The sequence below is a fragment of the Camelus dromedarius genome, chromosome 5 (assembly GCF_036321535.1).
Source record: "Camelus dromedarius isolate mCamDro1 chromosome 5, mCamDro1.pat, whole genome shotgun sequence".
NCBI lineage: Eukaryota > Metazoa > Chordata > Mammalia > Artiodactyla > Camelidae > Camelus > Camelus dromedarius.
The window spans coordinates 84,326,757-84,347,510 of NC_087440.1; the positions used below are offsets into that span (position 1 = coordinate 84,326,757).

General features: G+C 36.8%; 1 protein-coding gene across 4 annotated transcripts in view; it reads left to right on the plus strand.

Annotated features, from left to right (window-relative positions):
* Positions 1-20,754, plus strand: part of UNC79 (unc-79 homolog, NALCN channel complex subunit) — a 219,849-nt gene that overhangs the window by 21,941 nt on the left and 177,154 nt on the right. For 3 of the 4 annotated variants that reach the window (XM_064486216.1, XM_064486218.1, XM_064486219.1), the window contains exons 1-2: positions 9,036-15,424; positions 16,168-16,288. In XM_064486216.1, the coding sequence (XP_064342286.1) occupies positions 15,322-15,424; positions 16,168-16,288 (224 nt within the window). In that variant the 5' untranslated portion in view covers positions 9,036-15,321. Of the gene's footprint in view, positions 1-9,035; positions 15,425-16,167; positions 16,289-20,754 lie in introns of those variants that run through there. The other variant, XM_064486217.1, reaches the window with a different exon arrangement.

The window sequence follows — 20,754 nt, forward strand, 5'->3', positions numbered from 1 at the left end:
TGATATTGTATGAGTGTGTAGCTGCTGAAGTTTGTCCCCGTCCAGTTGTAATTGGTTCATGGGGCTACCTCGTCACTTAGTTTTGTTGTAGATATTGTCGGCCAGTCTTTGAGTTTGTCATCCTCATTGACCTGTCCGTATTTAATGGGGGGACTTGGTTGATTCAAAAACTATCCTGCTGCCATTGCCTCTTCCTCCTCTTTTAGTGTATTTAACCTGACTTTTAAAAATCTTATTCACTGGTATTTAAGATCCATTTCTTGAATAAATGGCTGCTGTCGTTGGAACCAGGCCTGTGACTACTCACCCACTTTCTATATCTGGGTTAAGATGAGGTCACAGGAGCTCCTTTAGTCCTTTCTTTTTTCCTGTTGCCATTAAGAAGAGTTGATCAAAACTTGTAAATATGGGAGCCTTCTGGCTTCCACTGGTTTTGGGCTTGCTCTTCAGTTTTCTGAAATAGAATAATACAGTGTTTAATAATACATGCTTGAGATTGAAACTATAAAGAAAAGCAAGGGAATGATTGAGAAAAGTTAGAAAAGCATTTACCTTTATGGTGAGCGAGGGACATGAAAGTAGAAAATATACATAAGATACCAGAAATGTTCTGTCTTTTAATCTAGGTAGTGGATATGTGAGTATACATTTAATATTATATTTGAACCCATTTACATTATTTTATGTCCTCTTTCATAACATGAAGATAAGTTAAATAGAATCTCTGAAACACAGTCTGAATTCAGTATCCTTAAGAGTCCCTTCTGGGGACATCACTGAGTAAGGTTAGGAATGAGTCCAAAAAAAGCAGGATTCACCACAGTTGGGGCTATTGGTGGATGCAGAAATGTGAGCCAAGTACTGGACCTCTGACAAGAATATGCTTGAGTAGTGGGTTACTCTGTATTTTCTGCTTAAACTGAACATGACCTACCCATAACTCTTAGAAGTAGGTCAAAGAACACTTCTTTGGGAGTAAAATGAGGGTTTTTAGCTGTTCCAGGAGACTGTGGAAGAGAGTAGGAACTTCGCTGACTCAAGAACAAATAAGAATATGGGGCACACTCACACAGGCCTTCTGTCTTGGGTTAAAAACCCAGTATATACAGTGTGGGGCTCTTTGTGGTGATTGCTTTCAGTGGCCTGTCTTGGACCACAGTGCCCTGACCTTGATTGGATGTCCTCTATGCTGGATGCACAACTGGGTCTTTCCCAGGAAAAAGGATGCATGGGAAATAAATTTTTTGAAACCATGAATATCTAAACATGTCTTTAACTTGATTTATGGTTTGCCTGAATATAAAATTCTACTTTGAGAACCATTTTTCCCTCAGGGTTTTGAAGGCATTGCTTCATTATTGTCTTGCTTCCAGTGTTGCTTTTGAGAAGTCCAAAATTCCTAATGTTTCTTAAGTGATGTAAATTTTAGAAAAATCTCTAGAAGCATGTGGAATCTTTTGTTTGTCACCAGTTTTTGACATTTCACAAAGATGTGCCTTGTGTCTTTTTACTCATCTTGGTGGACCTTTTAAATCTGCCATTTTCTAATTTTTTAAACTAATTTTGTGAATGATTTTAGCCCTTATGGTTTTTCTATTGCTTTTTTTCTGAAACTCATTTTACTCTCATGTTGGATCTCCTGGATTGATCATTTCTCTCTTATTTTGTCTCTTTGACTGTTTTGCTATACTTTCTTCAATTTCTTCAACTGTGTCTTCTTGCCCTTCTATTGATTATTGATTATTTATTTCTGGCATCATGTTTTTAATTTGTAAGAACTCTTTTTGTGTTTTGTTCTCTGTATGTTGCTTTTTTATATCACCTCAGCATTTGTGCATGGGTAGAGTCTCTCATATTTCTCATTTTAATACCAGTTTTTTTTTCTTTTAAAGTTTTCTTCTCCTACATAGATTTTTGTCCTCCATGGTAATTTTTTGTTCCTTGGGTCTGTGTTCCATGTTAGAGGCTTTCTTTAGATGGCTGGCCATCCTTTGCTATCGACTTATGATTACAGGTTGGGGCTGTGGAGCTGACTTGAGTATGTTGGTGGGCCATTAATTGGGGGAACCCCTGATGTCACTGTGTCTTTAGGTCTTTCCTCTTTGGCTGGTCAGATTCACAGAAGAAAGGAGAAAAAAAACAGGCTTCTAGTGTCCAGCTTGAAGAGTAAGGGTCTGGCTTCTGGGTGTGTGTGTGTGGGGAGGAGGCAGAGATTGGCTTGCTCTCTATTCAGTATTCACACTTCGTATAGCTACCAATTCCCTTTGTTTAAGTAGGTTACCCTGGTCGTCAACTGTGTTTGGTTTCTTACATTCTAGAGACCCTCTGGTGTACATTCTTATTTAGACAATAAACTTCAGATCTGCTGAGTTGGGGAGAGGTACTCCTTTACAGATATGAGGTAGGGAAAGAATTTAGGGATCCAGTTGCTTCTTAGACAACTTTCAATCAACCTTTCTTTTTTAAAGTTTCTATTCTTGCTCCATACCTTTAGTTCCAGAGCTATCCAGTGCTGCCAGTTCCATGCCTTTTGGGAATTCCAAGATACACATCATTGTTTCTCAGCTTTCCTCACTGCTGGCCTGGGATTCAACTTTCTCTGATCTGCCAAGTCAGTTGCTACTTGTCTATTGGCTCTCAAGCTTCCAAAATTATGTTGCTGTGTGTCTTCTTGCCTACTGTCCCTTTCCTCTTGTCTTAAAAACTTACTTTACTGTAATTTGGTAGCATTTCAGGCGTGTTCATTTTTGTAGTCTTACCCCAGAAACTTTCTCCCACTTTTTCATGTCTAGCGTGTGCTCATTCTTCATGTCTTAAATATGACCTCTTCTGGGAGGCCTTCCCAAACCACCCTGTGTAAAGGAGGCATTCCCTATCCCCTTCTTTATTCTCTATTTTAGCTCTCTGTAGGTTTCCTTATGTACCTTTAAAACAATTTTTTTGTCCTTTCTACTCATCTTTTACACTTTACCACAAGCAACATGATCTCAATAGGGCAGGCAGCTATCTCACGCACTGTTACATTTCCAGTGTTTGGCATATAGTTGACCTTCAGTAAATATTTGCTGGATGAGTAAAAAGAACAATTTATATGTAGCCATGCATTTTTAAACTTGATAACAATGTCCTCAGTTTTTTCAAATGTAAAAAAAGAAAGGCAGGGGAATAAAATAGCTCATTGGATTGTTGTGAAGCTTACAAGAATTAAATGGATGAAGTGCTTGGAGCAGTGCTTTGCACATAGTAAATACTAAGGGAATGTTGTATCTTTAAAAGTCTTAAAAAGAGTCTCCACAGAGTTATAATTTTATATTGTTGTTCAATTTTGATCAAGTTAGAGAAAATGTTGTTGTATGATGGACTGAATTATTCTTGAGTATTGTGTAATATGTTCTGAGTCACAGCACATCTGAATTTTAACTCCAGGTTGATCATGAATCTCAATTTGGACTGTAGCACTGTCATGGAAGAGAATGTACTTTAATGGGAAAATAGGATCCCAAATATTTTTGAGTTTTTCCATGTAACCAAACACTTAAATTTCAAGACAGTGTTATCTATAATTCATGCTCCTTTAGGCAATTCTGGGATATCTTCATCTTAAGGAGTACAATTTATTTTCAGTACAATCATTTTCTTTTGAAATGGAGCCACATTGATTAGCTAGATGGTTGATAGTCAGGTATGTCTTGGGTATTGCACTTAGATGTAGACACTTAAAGAATGATTCATAGTTATCAGCCTTTGCATATCTCTGAAATTCTTTAATTTCCATCAAATAGCTTCTCAGTTCCTCAAAAATCTGTGAATTTAGAGAGCTCAGTACAGTTTAGCAATGAGAGTTAAAATATTCTCTAGTTTTTATTTATTAAATCCATAGGTCTAGATTAATACTTCCTTGAACAAATCAGTAATACTCTTGTTCCCCCGCATCCTTGCAGTTTCAAGTACAGTATTCAGATGTCTCATCACATTAGAAAGTACTAGCTTGTGAGTTACTCTTTGGATGGGGTGGGAGGTACTTAAAATGTGGCCTCTTAGATTTTTCAATTTCAAAATCTTGATCTGAGGAAGCTGCCCAGTAAACTTTTAAAAACAAGCTTCTGTAACCTAATTGTATTAAAATAAAATAGAGATACATATTCCATTTCAAATTATTACTAATATCCAACAAACACTCAATTTGAAGAAGGTTCACCACCTTCATCCCTCTGTATCGCAATGTGAAATGAATCTGACTTTCACAGTTCCTAGCACAAGCTCTCCTGACCAACCAACAGTGCAGTAGGAACCAAACAGCAGTCTACTCTTTTGTACTTGAATAAATTGCTTTTCCCCCCTTTCTTTATTGTAAGTGCCCCATCTCTGGCAAATGAGATGTTTCCATGTTAAGAAGGTTTCCAGTTGGCAAGTGGCACTATTCATGCTTGAAAGCATTGGGTGGTTTTATGTATCTATGTGTGTGTGTGTTTTTTAATGTGCTAAAAATCTATGGTGGGCCACAACTTATTCAGTTGTTTCTCTTTATAGGTGACATGTCAGAAAGTGCTCTATCATTTATCTCTTACGTGACCTTGGGCAAGTTACTTAACCTCTCTAAGCCTTGTTTTTCTCGTTGGTCTTAAGGAATAATAATAATAACAAAAGAACTATTATCTTTATGTTTACTGGCACAAAGTAAATATTCAGGAGTTAGAATTATTATTGTGATTGTGACCCAGAGGATGAGGATTATGTCTTTTTTATTGTTGAATTACACATTTTTCAGAGTTCCTAGCACACAGTGAGTGTTCAGTCAACAATATCTGATGAATGAATAAGAACACTAACATCTTTCCCTTCACCTTTGCTGTTTAACTTTCGCTTAATGTCTAAAATTCCCCAGAACTCCTAACGTATTGTTTTCACAAGTTAACTGCTCAAAAATGTGATGAATAATGTATGTGGAAATGCTTTGAAAAATGTAAATGGCTATGCAAATGTGATTGATGATGATGGTGTTGAAATCACATGCCCAAGAATGGGAGTGTTCGCTGACCTCTCCTGTCTGCTGCACGTGCCAGATAAAGTTTGCCACCTGGAACTAAAACTGACTGAAGAATATATACGTAAGTATAAGACTATTTGGAAGAATTAATGATGAAATTTGTGACATGTGACATCCTTTTGCTTTTGAGGGGAGATTTGATTGTTTTAGCTCTCTAAATTTGTATATCCTTTCCTGTCACCCTTCATTTGTTTCCTTTATGAGGCTTTGCTTTCGGTTAAAGAGGATGATCTTCCTCAAAGAAGGAGGATCATTCTTGGATCAAGAGTTTGCAAAGAACTCTGGTTCCTCGTTAGAACTCCCAAGCAATGCATTGTTCTCCCTACGCCTCCACTTCTGAACATCTTTATTATTAGCTATACTTATTTTTTATTCTTTAAAAAAGACGCCACTGAAAATACAACTGGATTTCAGTACCAAATGCAATATTATCGTGTGTGTGTGTGTGTGTGTGTTTGTGTGTGTGTGTGTGTGTATGTAGGGGATTATGTTTGGTTTTGTTGATGAAAGGTCACTGTTGTGCTTTCCTTACTCTACAAGTTATTCCATTTTGAGGGACAGAGTATTGGACTGGGAAGGGGGAAGGAGAAGGGTCTCACATCTAACTGCTAATTTTAGTAGCAATTTAATCCTACAGCAACCCTATGAGATAGATATCATTATCCTCATTTTAATAGGATAGGAAATTAACACTTAGAGCCGTTCATTACTTTACCCAAGTTCTCATAACTAGTAAGTAGAAGAGTCTGATTTTAAATGACACACAGATTTTAGTTTTAGTTGACTCTAATTTTGTATATGCTTTGAACTCCTGGTTCCTTTATTTTACCATCTGTAGAATAGAATCTGTATGTGTGTGGAAAGCTCCAGTTGTTGGGAGGTGGAGTGAGAAGGGGGATTGAGGCGACTCTTGCTGTAGGTGCAGAAAATTATAGATGTATAATGAAATAAATGGTAAAAGGCTTGGAGAACCTGGAATGAGGGGGCAGAGTGGAAATAAAGAGACCACAGGCTCATACTCCTCGTGTTCTCATGGCTTGCCCTAGGAGCCTGGTGAGTGCAAGCTATGGTTGTGACTTTGGAAGAGAATTAGGAAGGGGTGCATATGGAATTTGTAAAATGCCCCTTTCCAGACCTGGTCGGCTACTGATATTAAGTGATTTATTAATTTTATTGGGTGTGAGAGTGGTATTGTGACTATGTTCTAAACGTCTGTATTAGAAATAATACTAAAGTATTTATGAGTGGATTGATCTTGGTGAATAGGATTTGCTTTGATACTCAAACAAAAAGAAATTTTTGAAAGAGAATAGATGGTGAGTAGAGAAGTTGAGTACACGGGCTTCATTTTAATTTTCTCTCTACTTGTATGTGTTTAAAATTTCCATAATAAGAAGTAAACAAATAAATCAAAACCATCTCCCCTGCCCCTAAATGTTCCATATGAAAATATAGGATAAGCAAAAAAGAGGTAGTTGTACTAATGAGGACTTTCAAATGCAAGAGGCTAAAAGGATATGAACAACTTGAATTTAAGGCTCAATGGGTATCAGGCAGGACTCCAGTTTCTGGTCTGTTTCTATAACATTATCCCTCCACTAAAGTTCCCTCAGCTTGATTTCTTTAACAGTATCAGGGGTTCATTTTATGTCCTCAAATGGGGTAGTCTGGGCACCTTCTGCCCTCAGAGGTTCTTCTCTGTGGTCCTGCTTCTCCTATAATTATTTTTCACAAAATGTCCTTCAAGAGGTATGCCTCCATGAAGAGTGTTTCACTTTCCTACACCTAGAGGCACGTAACTCTAATCCTCAGTCAACACTGACTCAGAGGGTGAGGACTATTTATAATCTTTTCTCTGAGTCTGTTCCCTGAGCTGGTCAGGTAAGAGTGGGACACATGTCATCCTATGATCATAAGGCCATGCCTGGCTTCTCTTGTAGTTAGTTCCTCAGAGTGGGGCTCTTTGTCTGACCCTCTGACTCTTGGAATAGGTATTCTTTGCTCTCTTTCCATCCTTGCAGACACAAACCCATCTTCAGCCCTTCAGTCAGCTTTCAGTCAAATCAACTCCACACCCCAAAATGGCTAGTGGTGGAAGTGGGACTTTGATTTTTGTTTTTTTGAAGATATTTTTTCACTTGATATAGAATTCTAGGTTGACTTTTGTTTTATTTTGTTTTTTGTTTTGGGGATGAGGTGATTATGTTTAGAGGAGGTAGTGGGGATTGAACCTAGGACCTCACGCATGCTAAGCACGTGCCCTACCATTTGAGCTATACCCTCCCCCTTGGAAGTGTGACTTTGGAAGAAAGTGATGCAAGTAATTCTTGTGATACAAATTGTTCTTCCTACAAGTAGTAGGAAGAAAAGGTAGAGGTAACTTTAGTGTCATATTCAAGATCCAAAACTGGTCCATGAAAGAAATACAAATTCCAAACTTCTTTGTTGTACCAAGAATCATGTGACTGATGAGTGAATGAATGAATGAATTCATCTAACATTTAGGACCAGAAGCTTATTAAATTCTGGATATACAAAAATAAAAGAGACAGTTTCTGATTTCAAGGATCTAATAGCTAGTGGAGGAGGCAGTGGGTGACTTAATAATTACAGCATATAGTGATAAGTGCTATGAGAGAGGGAAGCCCCGTGTGCTGTGAAAGTGCTAATGAGATGCATTTAGTGCAGTGTTTATTGCATTTAATGTAGGGAGGATTAGTTATCTACAGTGCAAAGGGTGATAGCTGAACTTTGAAAAATTCTTATGAAGTGGCCAGGCAGAGAAGTATGGGTTGCATTCCTGTAGACAGAACAGGGCATGCAAAACCATGGAAGGGTGAGTGCATCATGAGTTGAGGTTTTTGCAAGTCAGTGTGGCTGAAGTGTGATACAGGATGAAGCTTGACAGATGAGCAGGATCTGTTCATGCTGGACTCTATAGGCTAAGTTAATTATTTGGATTTCAACTAGCAGGAAATGAGGACGATTGCACATATTGGTGTCATATAAAAAAGGGATCAGAAGGGAATTGGTCTGGATATGACAGCAATAATCTAGGAAAGAACATGCAGGCTTGAATTAAGGTGATGTAAGTACAGATGGAAAAGAGTGGATTTTAGAGATTGTTTCTAGATAGAACCAATTGGGCCAAGAAGTAGAATCTATTGGACATGAGAAGCACTTTGAGAGACACAAAAATAGTGAGTTAAGACAGATATGAAGGATGATTAAGGAAGGTGTCTGATTCCTTATTGATCTTCTAACCAAGCAAAAAATGGAAAAGGAACCAGGCATAGTTTCTGCTTTAACCATTGAGGTGAATATTTGTCACAATTCAAATTTTTGAAGTATGTCCAGATACTCTTTATTTATCTCAATGAAATGTTAGACTGAAAAGAAGATGAATGGTTTAAAAGGAGGCAATGACAGAAATCCATAAAGTCTTAGACTGTATAGTGGAAGAGAAATTTAACAAAAAATAAGACGGAATTAAGATATGTACTTTCAAATCTACAACATTAATAATCAACATTTGCAAAAACTGTGGAGGAAGTATTATTTTAGCTTCTTATTCGGCAAAAAATAGAACACAGCAAAACAAGCAAACAAATAAGAACCCCTGAGGCTCAGAGATATTAAATGATTTGCTTGAGGTCACACATAGCTGTAGGTGGAAACTCACTGCATCCCAGAGCTCTCTGCAGGACATTGTGATGACTTTTACCCAGCATGTTTAGGGTCTAAGTCATGAAAAGGAAAATAAGTGGCCTATATAAAGAAAAAAAAATGAGTAAATACTGCTAAAACTAATGAAGAACCTATAAAAAATCTTCAGAATATATAAAGTGAAATGATTATTTGGAGTTTTATTGAATGAGAGATGAAAAAGAGTTCTGTATTATTTACATATTATGCAAACAAATTTTATCTGGAAATTACTTTTTTGTGTGAATGATATTAGAATTTTAAACAATTTATTTAGAAAACATTAATAAAAAATATAAGCTGATGTTTAAACATTCAATTCATTTCAACCACTGTGTTAAGATGACCATCTGTTATGTACCTAACACTGTGAGAAGTTCTAAGGGAGTTAGAAATAATATATAAGAGAGATCTGTCCTCAAAGATCTTAAAATGTTGTAAAGGATACTAGATTTTCAGACATAAAAAAACAAATTTAGAACCATCCACACCAGTTTATTTTCAGTGATAAATTTATGTAATGAAGTGACAAAATTTTTGAGGCAGATAGTAAGTGCTTTGATGAGTCAGAAAAGGGAGATAGTGATCAGTGTCTAGAGTCAGAAGGCTCTATGAATGGTGTGACTCTTAAGATGGGTCTTCAAGGATCAAAGGGATTTCATTTTTCAAGAAGAAAAGTGTGGGACTAGTGAAGTAAGGGTGTTTCATTTTGTATTTTCTAAAAAAGTAAACAGATTTAGTTGAATATTTCATCTCTTCACCACAATGTTACTTAATGAAATATGGGAAACAACCTAAATGTCAAACAATAGAATAGGGGAAGTGTCAATATTTCACGCTATATCATACAATTAAATATTATTAAACTAGTAAAAATAATTAAGGAACAATACAAGCCTGGCTTGTAACCGGTTAAACTATCCATTCTACCGCTTACTAGCTTTGTGCTTTTGGGCAAGTCACTCTTTTTGAGGTTTGGTTTATTCAACTTAAATGGAAGTGATAATAACCATTTTGAAGTTATTGTGAGGATTAAACATAATGTACATAGAGATAAATAGTAAGACGTTCAAGAAACATTTTTATTCATTATTTGTCATACGTATACTACTGGTATGTAAAAAGATACTGTCTTTCAGAAGGGAAACGTCTCAATTCTTACCAAAAGTTTTTAAGTGAGTATTTCCTGTTTGACTCAGCAATTCCACAATTAAAATTTTATTCTAAGGAATAATGACGTATGCATATATTTAAAAAGATTTTCTTTGCAGCATTGAATATAATAGTGAAAATTCATAACCCCAGATTTCACAGGTAGATGATTGGTGAAATAAATTATGATTTTACTTACATAAAAGAAGTTATAAAGCTACTAAAATGATGATATAGAAGTTTATTTCTGATATGGAAAGTGAGGAAAGCAGGTTCTAAGACCATTTACAGTGTAATTCCATTTTTGTAAATGTATATTTATGCAGAGAAAATTTTCTGCAAGGATAATACACCAAAATGTTACCTGTTGTCTCTGAATAGTGAGCCTTTAGGTACTTTTTATTTTCTCTGTTGCACTTACCCCAATTTTTCACTTTCATGGTAATAAACATAGATAATTAAAAATTTTAAATTAGGAATGGGTCGCTGTTTAAGTATTTAGTGACATGGGAAAATGCTTAAGATGGAAAGAAAAACAATTTATTACTTTATTTTTGTTAAAGTATTCTTATGTATTTATATCTATGCCTAAAATGAATGACTGAATTTTGCTTTTGTGTCTCTTTCTCTCAAAATGTAGCAAAGTTTCCAAGAAATGGTGGGGATAGGGTAAATAGTGAAGAAGCTGAAAGCAGAGATTAGGCTGGTGTTTGCCTGGATAAAAATCATCACTTTCTTAGACTCTCCCTTTCATATTTTCATTTTCATCATAGCTTTAACTATTGACTGACTTCCTTGGCTGTTTTCATAAAGAAATGAAGTTTAACCCGTTTAACACTGCAAAAAGTCACTTTCCTCCTACTCTTCCTTCCATTCTTATTAGGGCCTGGCAAATTCAGCACTCACTGGTCACTGGTCACTGTGTATATGCAATGGTGAACAAGGGACATAGTTCTTGAAGCCTTCTGTCCTCTTGGGAGAGACAGTCAATAATCACCCAAATAAATATATAATTAAGAATTGTGATAACTACTCTGAAAAAAAAAGAATGGAGTGTTGTGAGAGAGGAAAATGGCAGTGGAGGAGAGGGAATCAATTTAGACACAAAACTTCCATGTGGAATGACATTTAAAGTCAGCCTTGAAGCATGAAAAGGGTTAGCCACACAAAATGTGGAAGGAAAAGCATACCAGGAAGAGAGGCAAGCACATATAAAGGGTTTTAGGCAAAAAAATAGCTTCGTGTGTTCAAAAAACTGGGGCAAGAGCCAATGTCTGACCTTCAGTGGTAAGACATGAGTTTGGAAGGTAGGCAGGGACCTGGTGTGCTATATATGTTAAGGATTTTGGATTTTATTCTGAGAGCAGTGGGCAGCCACTGAGAGATTTGCATGAAACAGTTTATATTTTTAAAAAAATCTCTGGTTGCTCTTGGGAGAAAGAACTAGAGAGAGGCAAGAAAGACACAGGAAGTTGAGTAAGGAGGCTTTTAGAATTGATTGGGAGATGCTGGTGCCCAGTAATGATGGTGAAGATAAAGAACAGAAGACAGAAGGAGGCATATTTTGGTGGTAACATTGAGAGGACTTAGTGACAGATTGGTTTAGGGAGTTGGGGAGAGGGAATAGGAGCTGTCAAGGATACTTTGCTGGGGTGAGTTGGCAGATTACATGGGTGGTGGTGAGGGAAGAGATGAGGGTTCAGTGTTGGGCTGTGTGTTTACTGTGTGATATCTGTAAGAGAATTTGAATAGATGAGATCTGCTACTCAGAAGAGCAACCCATATGGGATGGAGGTATACATTTAAGAGTAGTTGTTACAGATAGTGCTTCAAGCCCCGTAGATGGATGAAATTGTAGAGAGAATATTGAGAGAGGAACAGAGAATCAAAGGCTGAGTCCTGAGCATTTCCAACATTTAAACACCAAGTAATAGGGGAGATAACAAAGTGTGTTGAGAGGGATACATTAGAGAGGCAGGAGAAAGACTACGAGAATGTGGTGTCAGGGAAGCAACGAGAGAGTTTCAAGGAAGGAGGGATTGGCCTTATGGAATGTGGTGAAAGGTCTAGTAAAAGGACTCGAAAGTGCCCATTGGATTTGGCAATATGGAGGCTCTAGACGATGGTGGAAAAAGCAGATTCAGTGCAGTGGTAGAGTTGGAAGCCAGGCTGGAGTGGAAGTAAGAGTAGGAAGTGATAGAGAGATGAGAGAGTGTACACAGCTCTTTAAAATCTTGGCTCTGAAGGTCAATAGCTGGAAGGAAGTGTCAAGTCAAGGGAGAATTTTTTGTTTTCCCTTGACAAGGGAGATTCTAGAGTTTATATGGATGCTTATGGAAATGATTTAGTAGGGAAGGAGAAATTAATGATGTAGGAGAGACAACTGATGGATGGAGGGCACTCACAATGGGACTGATGTTTGATGTTTACTGTATGTTGATTACTAGGTACTATGCTAAGTTATTGGCACAGTAAATGATTTATTACTCACAGTAGCCCCATGAAGTTGGTATGATTATCCCCATTTTACAGATGAGGAAACTGGGATTGAGAAGAGATAGAACCAGGTTCTTTTTTTTTTTAATTTTATTTTTTATTGAACTGTTGTTGATTTACAGTGTTTCAGGTGTACAGCAAAGCAATTCAGCTATACATATACATGCATATATATCTTTTCTTCTCAGATTCTTTTCCATTGTATGCTATTGTAAGAAATTGAATATAGCTCCATGTTAGAGCCAAATTCTTAATCCAGAACTGTTTTATTTCGGAGTTCAGACTCTTAGCTTTTACTTAGTATATACTCTTAAAGGATTTAAGATTTACTCTAACATTGTGTTTTGGTCACTTTGCCAGTGCTGCCATGACACACTATCACAGACAGGATGGCATACACAACAGAAATTAATTTTCTTGCTGTCCTGGAGGCCGGAAGTCCAAGATCAAGGTGTCGGCAGGTTTAGTTTCTCCTGAGGACCGTCTCCTTGTCTTGCAGACGGCTGCCTTTTCGCCATGTCCTCATATGGCCTTTTCTCTGTGCACTCGCATCCCTGGTGTCTCTACTGAGCTCTAATCTCCTCTACTTAAAAGGACATCAGTCAGACTGGATGAGAGCCCACTCTAAGGGCCTCATTTTAACCTAATCACCTCTTTAAAGGCCTTGTCTTCAAATAAAGCCACATTTTGAGATTAGGACTTCAACATATGAATTTTTTGGGAAGAATTCAGTCTATAACAGATGGCTTCTATTTTCTTAAAGTACAAGGAAAAGAATGGCCATGGGGGTCATTTTGAAAACAGTGGAGTGGGATGAAACAGCAATTGAAGAGGGTGGAAAGAGTAGCCTTACAGTCAGCTGAGTTTGGAGATGATTTGTTTTCCTCCTACCAATTCAATTATCTGAGTTTCTGCAGCACTATTCATGTATATGGGTAGATTAAAGTACGTGAAATCTGTACTGCTGCAAAGCTGCTGGGTGCTCAGCCAAATGACCATCTCTTATGTGCAAAGTTGAAGTGTAAATGAGTTTCATTCACAACCTTGGCACAATTACAAATTACTGTATGTTAGGGACCTTTCTGGCTGTTCTCAAATACTTGAAAACATGAAAGTTAAATGAATCTATGGTTTATTAGAATTTCGTTGCATTCACCAATGCGCAAATCAGATTGAACATTTTTCCAACTGGTTCTATAAATTGTCTTTCATGGTTACTCATCACTATTTTTGTTCTTTCTCTCCCCATTTCTTTCTTTTTTTTTCCCACATCTTCACTCATCAGTTATTTATTGAGCACCTACTAGATGTCTGGCACTAGGGATAAAAAGAGTCCACGATGTAGTGTAGGAGACAGATATATATGCAAAAAAAACTTCTCCCAAGTTATAGTGCTATTATTAAAGTAATAATTCATTTGTTCACTTATCCTGCAAATATACTAAGTGCCTGAGTGCCAGGCAATGTGTTAGGCTTGGGATATAGATGTAAGTAAGATACAGTTTCTTCCTTCAAGAAATTAAAAACCTGGCATAAAAAAATAAACAGGTAAGTAAACAAAGACAATACAAGTAACGTTTGTAAAATGTTAAAATATCGCAAAAAAGGCAGTGACTCTGGTCTCCGCTTTCCCTTGCATGTTTGGATACCCATTGAAAGGAGTCATTGCTGCATTTTAGTGAGAAGAGTTATAAAAGGCACATTCATTCATTTCATAAACATTTCTGAATGCTTGCCATCATTGTGTAGTGAGTTTTGTAGTTCTTGAATCATGAGGGAGCTTCAAGTCAGGGGATCAATGACTTTTGTCACTATTTGAGCTTATTGTCCAAAACCTGCACTGTCAACACCTTTTCAAGGTAGTGGAATGATTAATGGTATTCCTGAAATACAGAAACCTGCTGAATGTTAAAGCTTGGGAAGTGTCACAGTAACAAGACGTTACTGTGATGCTGGGTTCCCAGAAAGCACATGCTGGCCTAGCACATATCTCAGATTCTTGGAACTCAGAGCTGTGTATTAATGTAGGGATTCCCTGTAACGTAATTTTAAAAAATATGATGAACAGTGGATCAACAACACTGAGAAGGAAATGGATTTTGTATGAAGATGACAAAATGTAGATTATGTAATTAAAACATTTTCAACTATCCTCTATCTTTACCTTATCTCTGGAAAAAAGTTATTTATAACCAAATACTTACAGGGTTAATTGAGACAATGGATTTAAACTTGTTGCTTTTTTTCAAAGGTGATATGCTGTGTAAACTCAAGGTGTTATTATCTGTAGCCTTATTTTTGTAGGAAAATGCTAACCATATTATGGAAATAGTGTAGGTAGTAGGAGGGAGAAAAGGCAAATCTGATAAATGGTATATGTGGGCTTTAGAATCAATGATTAACCTAATAGCTGAAGATTGCTTTGATGTTATGCAATGAACACCCACTATCTGCATATTGACTTCATTTCAGATCGTGTAATAGAGTGTCTCATAGTGGAAAGAGCACTGAACGGGAGTCAGGGTTTCTAAGTTCTACTCTAGCTCTGCCAGTGACTACATATGTGCCTCATTTTCTCCGTCTTTAAAATGAGTCAGTTATGCAAAAAGGTTTCTAAGGTCCTTCTAGTTCTGGTATTTCATCATTCTGTGATTCTACATGCCATGCCTATCAAAAGCATTTTGACTTTCTTCAAGTTGCTTAAGCCAGCATTTCAGTTAGAGTGCATCCAGGAGCTTATTTCCATGGGCTGTTGGGAACAGCAAGGCCTTGCTTCTCCAGGACTTGATATGTCTTCTGTTAACTGCTGACAGTGAGCCACACCACCTAAAAGGCTCCTTTGGTAGCCTTAAAGATTGAAAGGACAAATGGACAGTGTTGAGAACTCTGTGGAAGAGGAGACCTGAGAGACGTTGATCATCATGGCCCCTTGGGATTTGCAAAGAGGAATGACTAGCACTGGGCCATTCCCTGCAGCCAGGTCAAAGGTCAGGTCAGGAATGTGGACAATGCTGGTGACTCCAGGTAGGTCTAGGAGGGTAAATAAATCTATTTAGTCCCTCCTGAATCTTGAGAAGATCTGGGCAGCCAAGCTCAGAAAGCAATTAGGAAGTCTCCTATTTTATGAAATTCCTTGGAAGAAAAATGTGACGTTCAGTTTTTGTATTTTATTACGGCCTAGTCATTGTATTCTTACTTAATACACACCAAGTTAATCTGGTTTAACATAGTCTCACAGTTCAAACATTGGCTAAACACACTTTTATGACCACTTATAGAGTTAAAAAACTGGTTTTGATTGATGCTACTGTGCAACGGACTCCCTATATTTTAGGATTTTTTAGTGTCCTTGTAAGACCTTTGAATTTTCTCTAGTTTTAGTTAAGCAGTATTAAGTATAATTCCCTAAGGCAGAGATATGTATCTATTATTATTTTGCTAATAATAAGCTAACTTGGGGTGATTATAAGATGATGTGGGGTACTGCCTTTCTTAGTGATAAAAGGTAATGGATAATTTGTGAATAGGATATTAAGCCAGATAACTAAAAATAATTTTGTGTGTTGAATACAATTATAAGTAATTAATGGCCTTTTGTAATTGTTTCCATCAGGGAATTCCAGTAAAAGTTTACATATGTTCTTTAAAATACTGTTTAAATTCCTGTATCTAGTCATTCAAAAACAAAACTGTATGCCTAATACATATTACAAGATGATTCTTCTTCTTCTTGTTCTTTTTTGTTTGTTTGTTTTGCTTTTATCTAGTTGCTTCCAAGATCCGGTACTTACAGGAATATCATAACCGGGTTCTCCACAACATTTATCCTGTACCTTCAGGAACAGATATTGCAAACACCCTGAAATACTTTTCTCAGACCTTGTTAAGGTAAGCTTTAAAATAGCCTCTACTTTGAAAGAATTATTAGGTAGTTCTGCTGAAGATTGGGACCTAAATTTTTATTGAACTGAAAGTTTTGAAGGGCCTTATGTTTTCTAGTGCTCTGCCAGAAGGGTCTGGACTCAAGCTTTCTGGGTGTATATAGCAGATGAGGTCAGAGGCCTAACTGATAAAAATTTTGTGTGGCTACTGCCTGCTTTCCTCAGTTGAATGTGTTTTCAAGAGATTTATGTAGTGATAAAAGTTTTATGTTTGACACTCACGTAGAGCGAAATTAAAACGAGAACCTACATTGCTTAAAATTAAGAACAGGAAACATTTATGGTCTTAAAGAAAATCAGAATTATGCAGCATTTTAGGTTCATCGGTAGTGTTTCCTATTTCTCAAAGTATAATTTATGATAATAATTATTTTTAATCTTGAGCTTGAAGTGTTCAATATACTTTATAGTTGATAAGGAAATTCTATGGAGGACAATGGACAAAAACATGGCAGCACTTTTTACGCTGTCTACTTTCATGATAAGGTGCAGACAAGAGGGACCTCTCTGCCTCACAGTTTTCATTAGGAAAAATAGGCAGACAGAGGTGAGCCTTTCAGGTAGAGACTCAACTGTTGGGGAAATAACATCGAAGAAATGAGAGTACACTTCACTTTCCATTAAATTTTAAGGCTTGTTCTCTTCCGTTATCATGATCTTCTTGCTTCAAGTCTGAGTTTAGAAACCTGTTTCTTTTGCCTCTATAACAACAAATGTTTTGCGAGATAGGCATTAGGGAAAGAACATCAGCTCAGAATAACAGCAGTGGCACTGGAGTTCCCAGCGGTCTAAGGCTTTGCCCTGAGCAGACTGAATGCTTTGTAGAAACAAGCCTCTTCACCAGGTCAAGTCAGCTACTAGTCTTTAGTCCTTTTGCCTCTATGTTCTTATTCTTTGGAATATCTTTTCTTTAGAACCCTTAGTGGCCCTGTTCTATGTTAAAGGGATTCTGTTTTTCAGCTTCATGGATTTCATACTTGCATAGTAAGTTTAGGACCTTGTCATAGGACATTTCTCTTCTTTTCCAATGTCAGGAGAGTAATTAGCTCAGTTTTCACAGTAATAATCAGATAAGGTTACACACCAAGACATCTAAATCTGTCCTCTTCAATGCTCCTTTTGTCTTTGAGATCAGGGTTCTCAACAGGAGACACTTTCCTTTATCACAAATTCCGAATGCTCTCTAAGTGAGAGACACTTTTCAGCAGGAAGCAAATTCAGAATTCCATTTGCAAGGAAGCTGTTACATCCTAGTTGGCACTTGGAAGCTTGCTGCTTATGTCTTAGAGATGGTGCCAGAAAGTTAAGAAATTTAGGGTACTGAAGTCATGCTTGCAAGACATGAAGATTCTATTTTCTTGAGCAGTGGATCATTAGAATATGATCATGGGTGATAGCATTTTAATGGTGGCTGTTGGAAAAGATTCGATGCAATTGAGTTGAGTCCATTTTCAAAGGGAGACAACATCAACAGCTACTACTAATGGTAATACTAACAAAGCTGTCATTATCATAGTAATATTATTATAATGCATAATAGTAATTATATGTCAAGCACTGTTCTAAGCACTTTACATGTGTCATCTCATGTAATCCCTCATAATAATTCTATGAAGTAAGTATACTATTATACTCATTTTACATATAATGAAATTAAAGCACAGAGTGGTTAAATAAATTGCTCAAAGTTACATATCTGGTAAGTGTTAGAACCAGGATTTGACTCTGGCAGTCCTAATCCACAGTACATGCTCTGAGCAATTAGACTATGCTGCTTCTCCTTACTGTCTTCGCTCTGTCTCCCACTCAGCAAATAATCGAGGCTTGTAGGCTAGAGCAGAGTTGACAGCCTATAAGACACACATTAAATGGGAGGAAGAAAGAAGACACTGAATAATGTAACATACCACTGGTTGGGCATTAATACTTACAGGTTCAACTCTTGGGCTGAACCCACTGCGTTTTCTTTCTTCTCTTTGCCTACCTCAATTAAACACTTTTTTCACTTCTTTTGTTTACTTTCCAATAATTCCAGTGATACAGAACTAACAACTATTTTCCTATGTATTAGACCAAGTTATGATCATTTTCAGTGTTGGTTTTATTCATCCATAATAATCATATTTATAAGCCTTCATTTTATTTATGCTATTAGGAAGTTCAAGACAAATAAGATGGTCTAAGTAGTTGGTGTCCAATATTATTGACAGTAATGTTTTCTACTTACAAATAAGATGGTTTCCTTTGCATTTCATATCATTTATTACATATATTCAGAAGCACTTCTTGCTTTCAGAATTCAAGTTCTTGGAGAGAAATGAGAAGAAAGCATTTAAGATGAATACTCACAGAGTAACCCTCTGTCTTTCCTTTTTGGTATTCTCAATGAAGTTAAAATTATTATTTTGGTTAAAATGTGCAACTTGACGTTCTAGCAACATCATTTAAGCCAGAATTGCAGTTTTAGAGTGATAGTCTGTTGGTACTCATGCATACACACAACTCTCACTGATTTGACTTTTGTACATATTTTCAAAGGCAGAGATTAGGCGAGGCATTCAACTTCAATTAATTTAATCCATAGGAGAGGAGAGATGATGTGCAGAGAAATGTAGAGACCATAATTGTCTATATCAGCAGTTGAATAGCCCACATAGGTCTATTTACTTCATGACTAATTGGACTCACACTGGGGTTCATAGAGGTTCCCCATACACCAGGTTAGTAAAAAGCAAGTCTTCTGTGTTACTCAGCTTGCTAGCCCTTGAGTTTAGAGCAATATTTAATCCTTAGAAAGGGATCAATAAGTATTTGTTAAATCGAATTGACTTCAGTCCAAATTTCATCTATCACAGGAACTCTTCTAGAACGTTTACTTAATCTAGCAGTGACCTGGGGTCCTCAGCAGAATTTTTGTTTGAGTGCTTAGCTGTAACTTAGTAGGGATCTAAGTGTGGCAATGCACACAGAGTTTATACACAACTTCAGAGTTTAGTTTTTTGTTTGCTTTTAGCATTAGAAGCGACTATGAAGACCATCTAATTTAACCCTGCCTCATGGCTACAGAGGAATCTGTCCATTTTGTATTAAAAGCATTCTGGGACCGTATTTCAAACATCTAAGGTCTTCTTTAGGGATCTTGCCTTTTACCTGGCAGAACATTTTTAAAGGCTTCCTTCTAGTCTTCCTACTTCAAACATTCTTTTGGAATTCCTTCCCCCAGATCACTCTTCTGGTGCCATTCAAACTCTAGCACGTACAATCTTTTTAAAAATCATCAAGTTTGGGGGAAGCTCCTTGCTGTTAACTCTTTAGAAAATGTTTAATATGTTTTTAAAAGGGATTCTAGTCTCAGTTCAATAATCCTAACTGAATCGTAATTTCTAATTGCTTACAAAGAACATACAGACCTTCAAATGATTGATTTGTAGCCCACAGAGTAGCTTCAGAGCAGGTGAATTTTGTGTAGTGGATAGATCCTATTCAAATGTCAAAATTCATAATCTTATGGAAAGTTTACTTGACATATTAATTTTCTGTGCTATAAATACCTCAGGGCAACTTCTCATCTTTCCCTACACCCACAGAGTTCTTCTCTTGGTTTTTCTTGATATTGGAAGTAAATGCTTGATAAAGAGGATCTCAGGAGTGAAGAGGAAAGGTGAAAAGTTGTCTGCTGGGTCAAACTCTTCTGAGCAGGGCATTCTTAATATTCTTTTTGGTTGGGTGTACAGACCTCTGGGAAAGAATCTCAGATGGGGAAGATGTTTTTATCATGCCCAAGTTAGACAGTTTGGTTGGGGAAATAAGTTTTTTTTTTCTGAATAAACTTCACAAAACATCATGAAATCACAATGCATTGTACATTTATTCATGAGCCCTTCTTAAGTTTTTCCACAAATGAAAACATTTCCTTACATTGAAACATGAATGGTAATTTAAAACTGGTATCATGGATAACTCATCTTCAGCCATTTTTTCTCAACTTCACCTACTTACTAAACCTAAAGGCAGTGAGAGAGAAGTTTACTGTTTCAATGAGGACATTCTTCCCTCCCTGCGTATTTGGAGTTGTGGTTGCTTTCGTTTGGGAACCATGCATATGCAGGAAGGGAAAAATATCAATGTAGAGCCTCCAAAGATGATCTGACTAGTATTTGCTAAATTCTGTCAAACTTTGGAAAAATACTAATGTATATTTGAAAAAAATAATGTGCTCTATTTCCCCCACCAAGGAAAGGTTCGATGAGAACAATGTACTTAATCTAAAGGAAAAGAGAAATGTGTGCTGTACAACCAATTTTATTCTCTAAGGCAAACTGTTATCTTTCTGTGCCACTTGTATAAGAGCCACATCTTGTAATTTTGGAAGGATGCTGGTTGTAGGCTAATTTAGGGCTGAAGTTTGGGAAG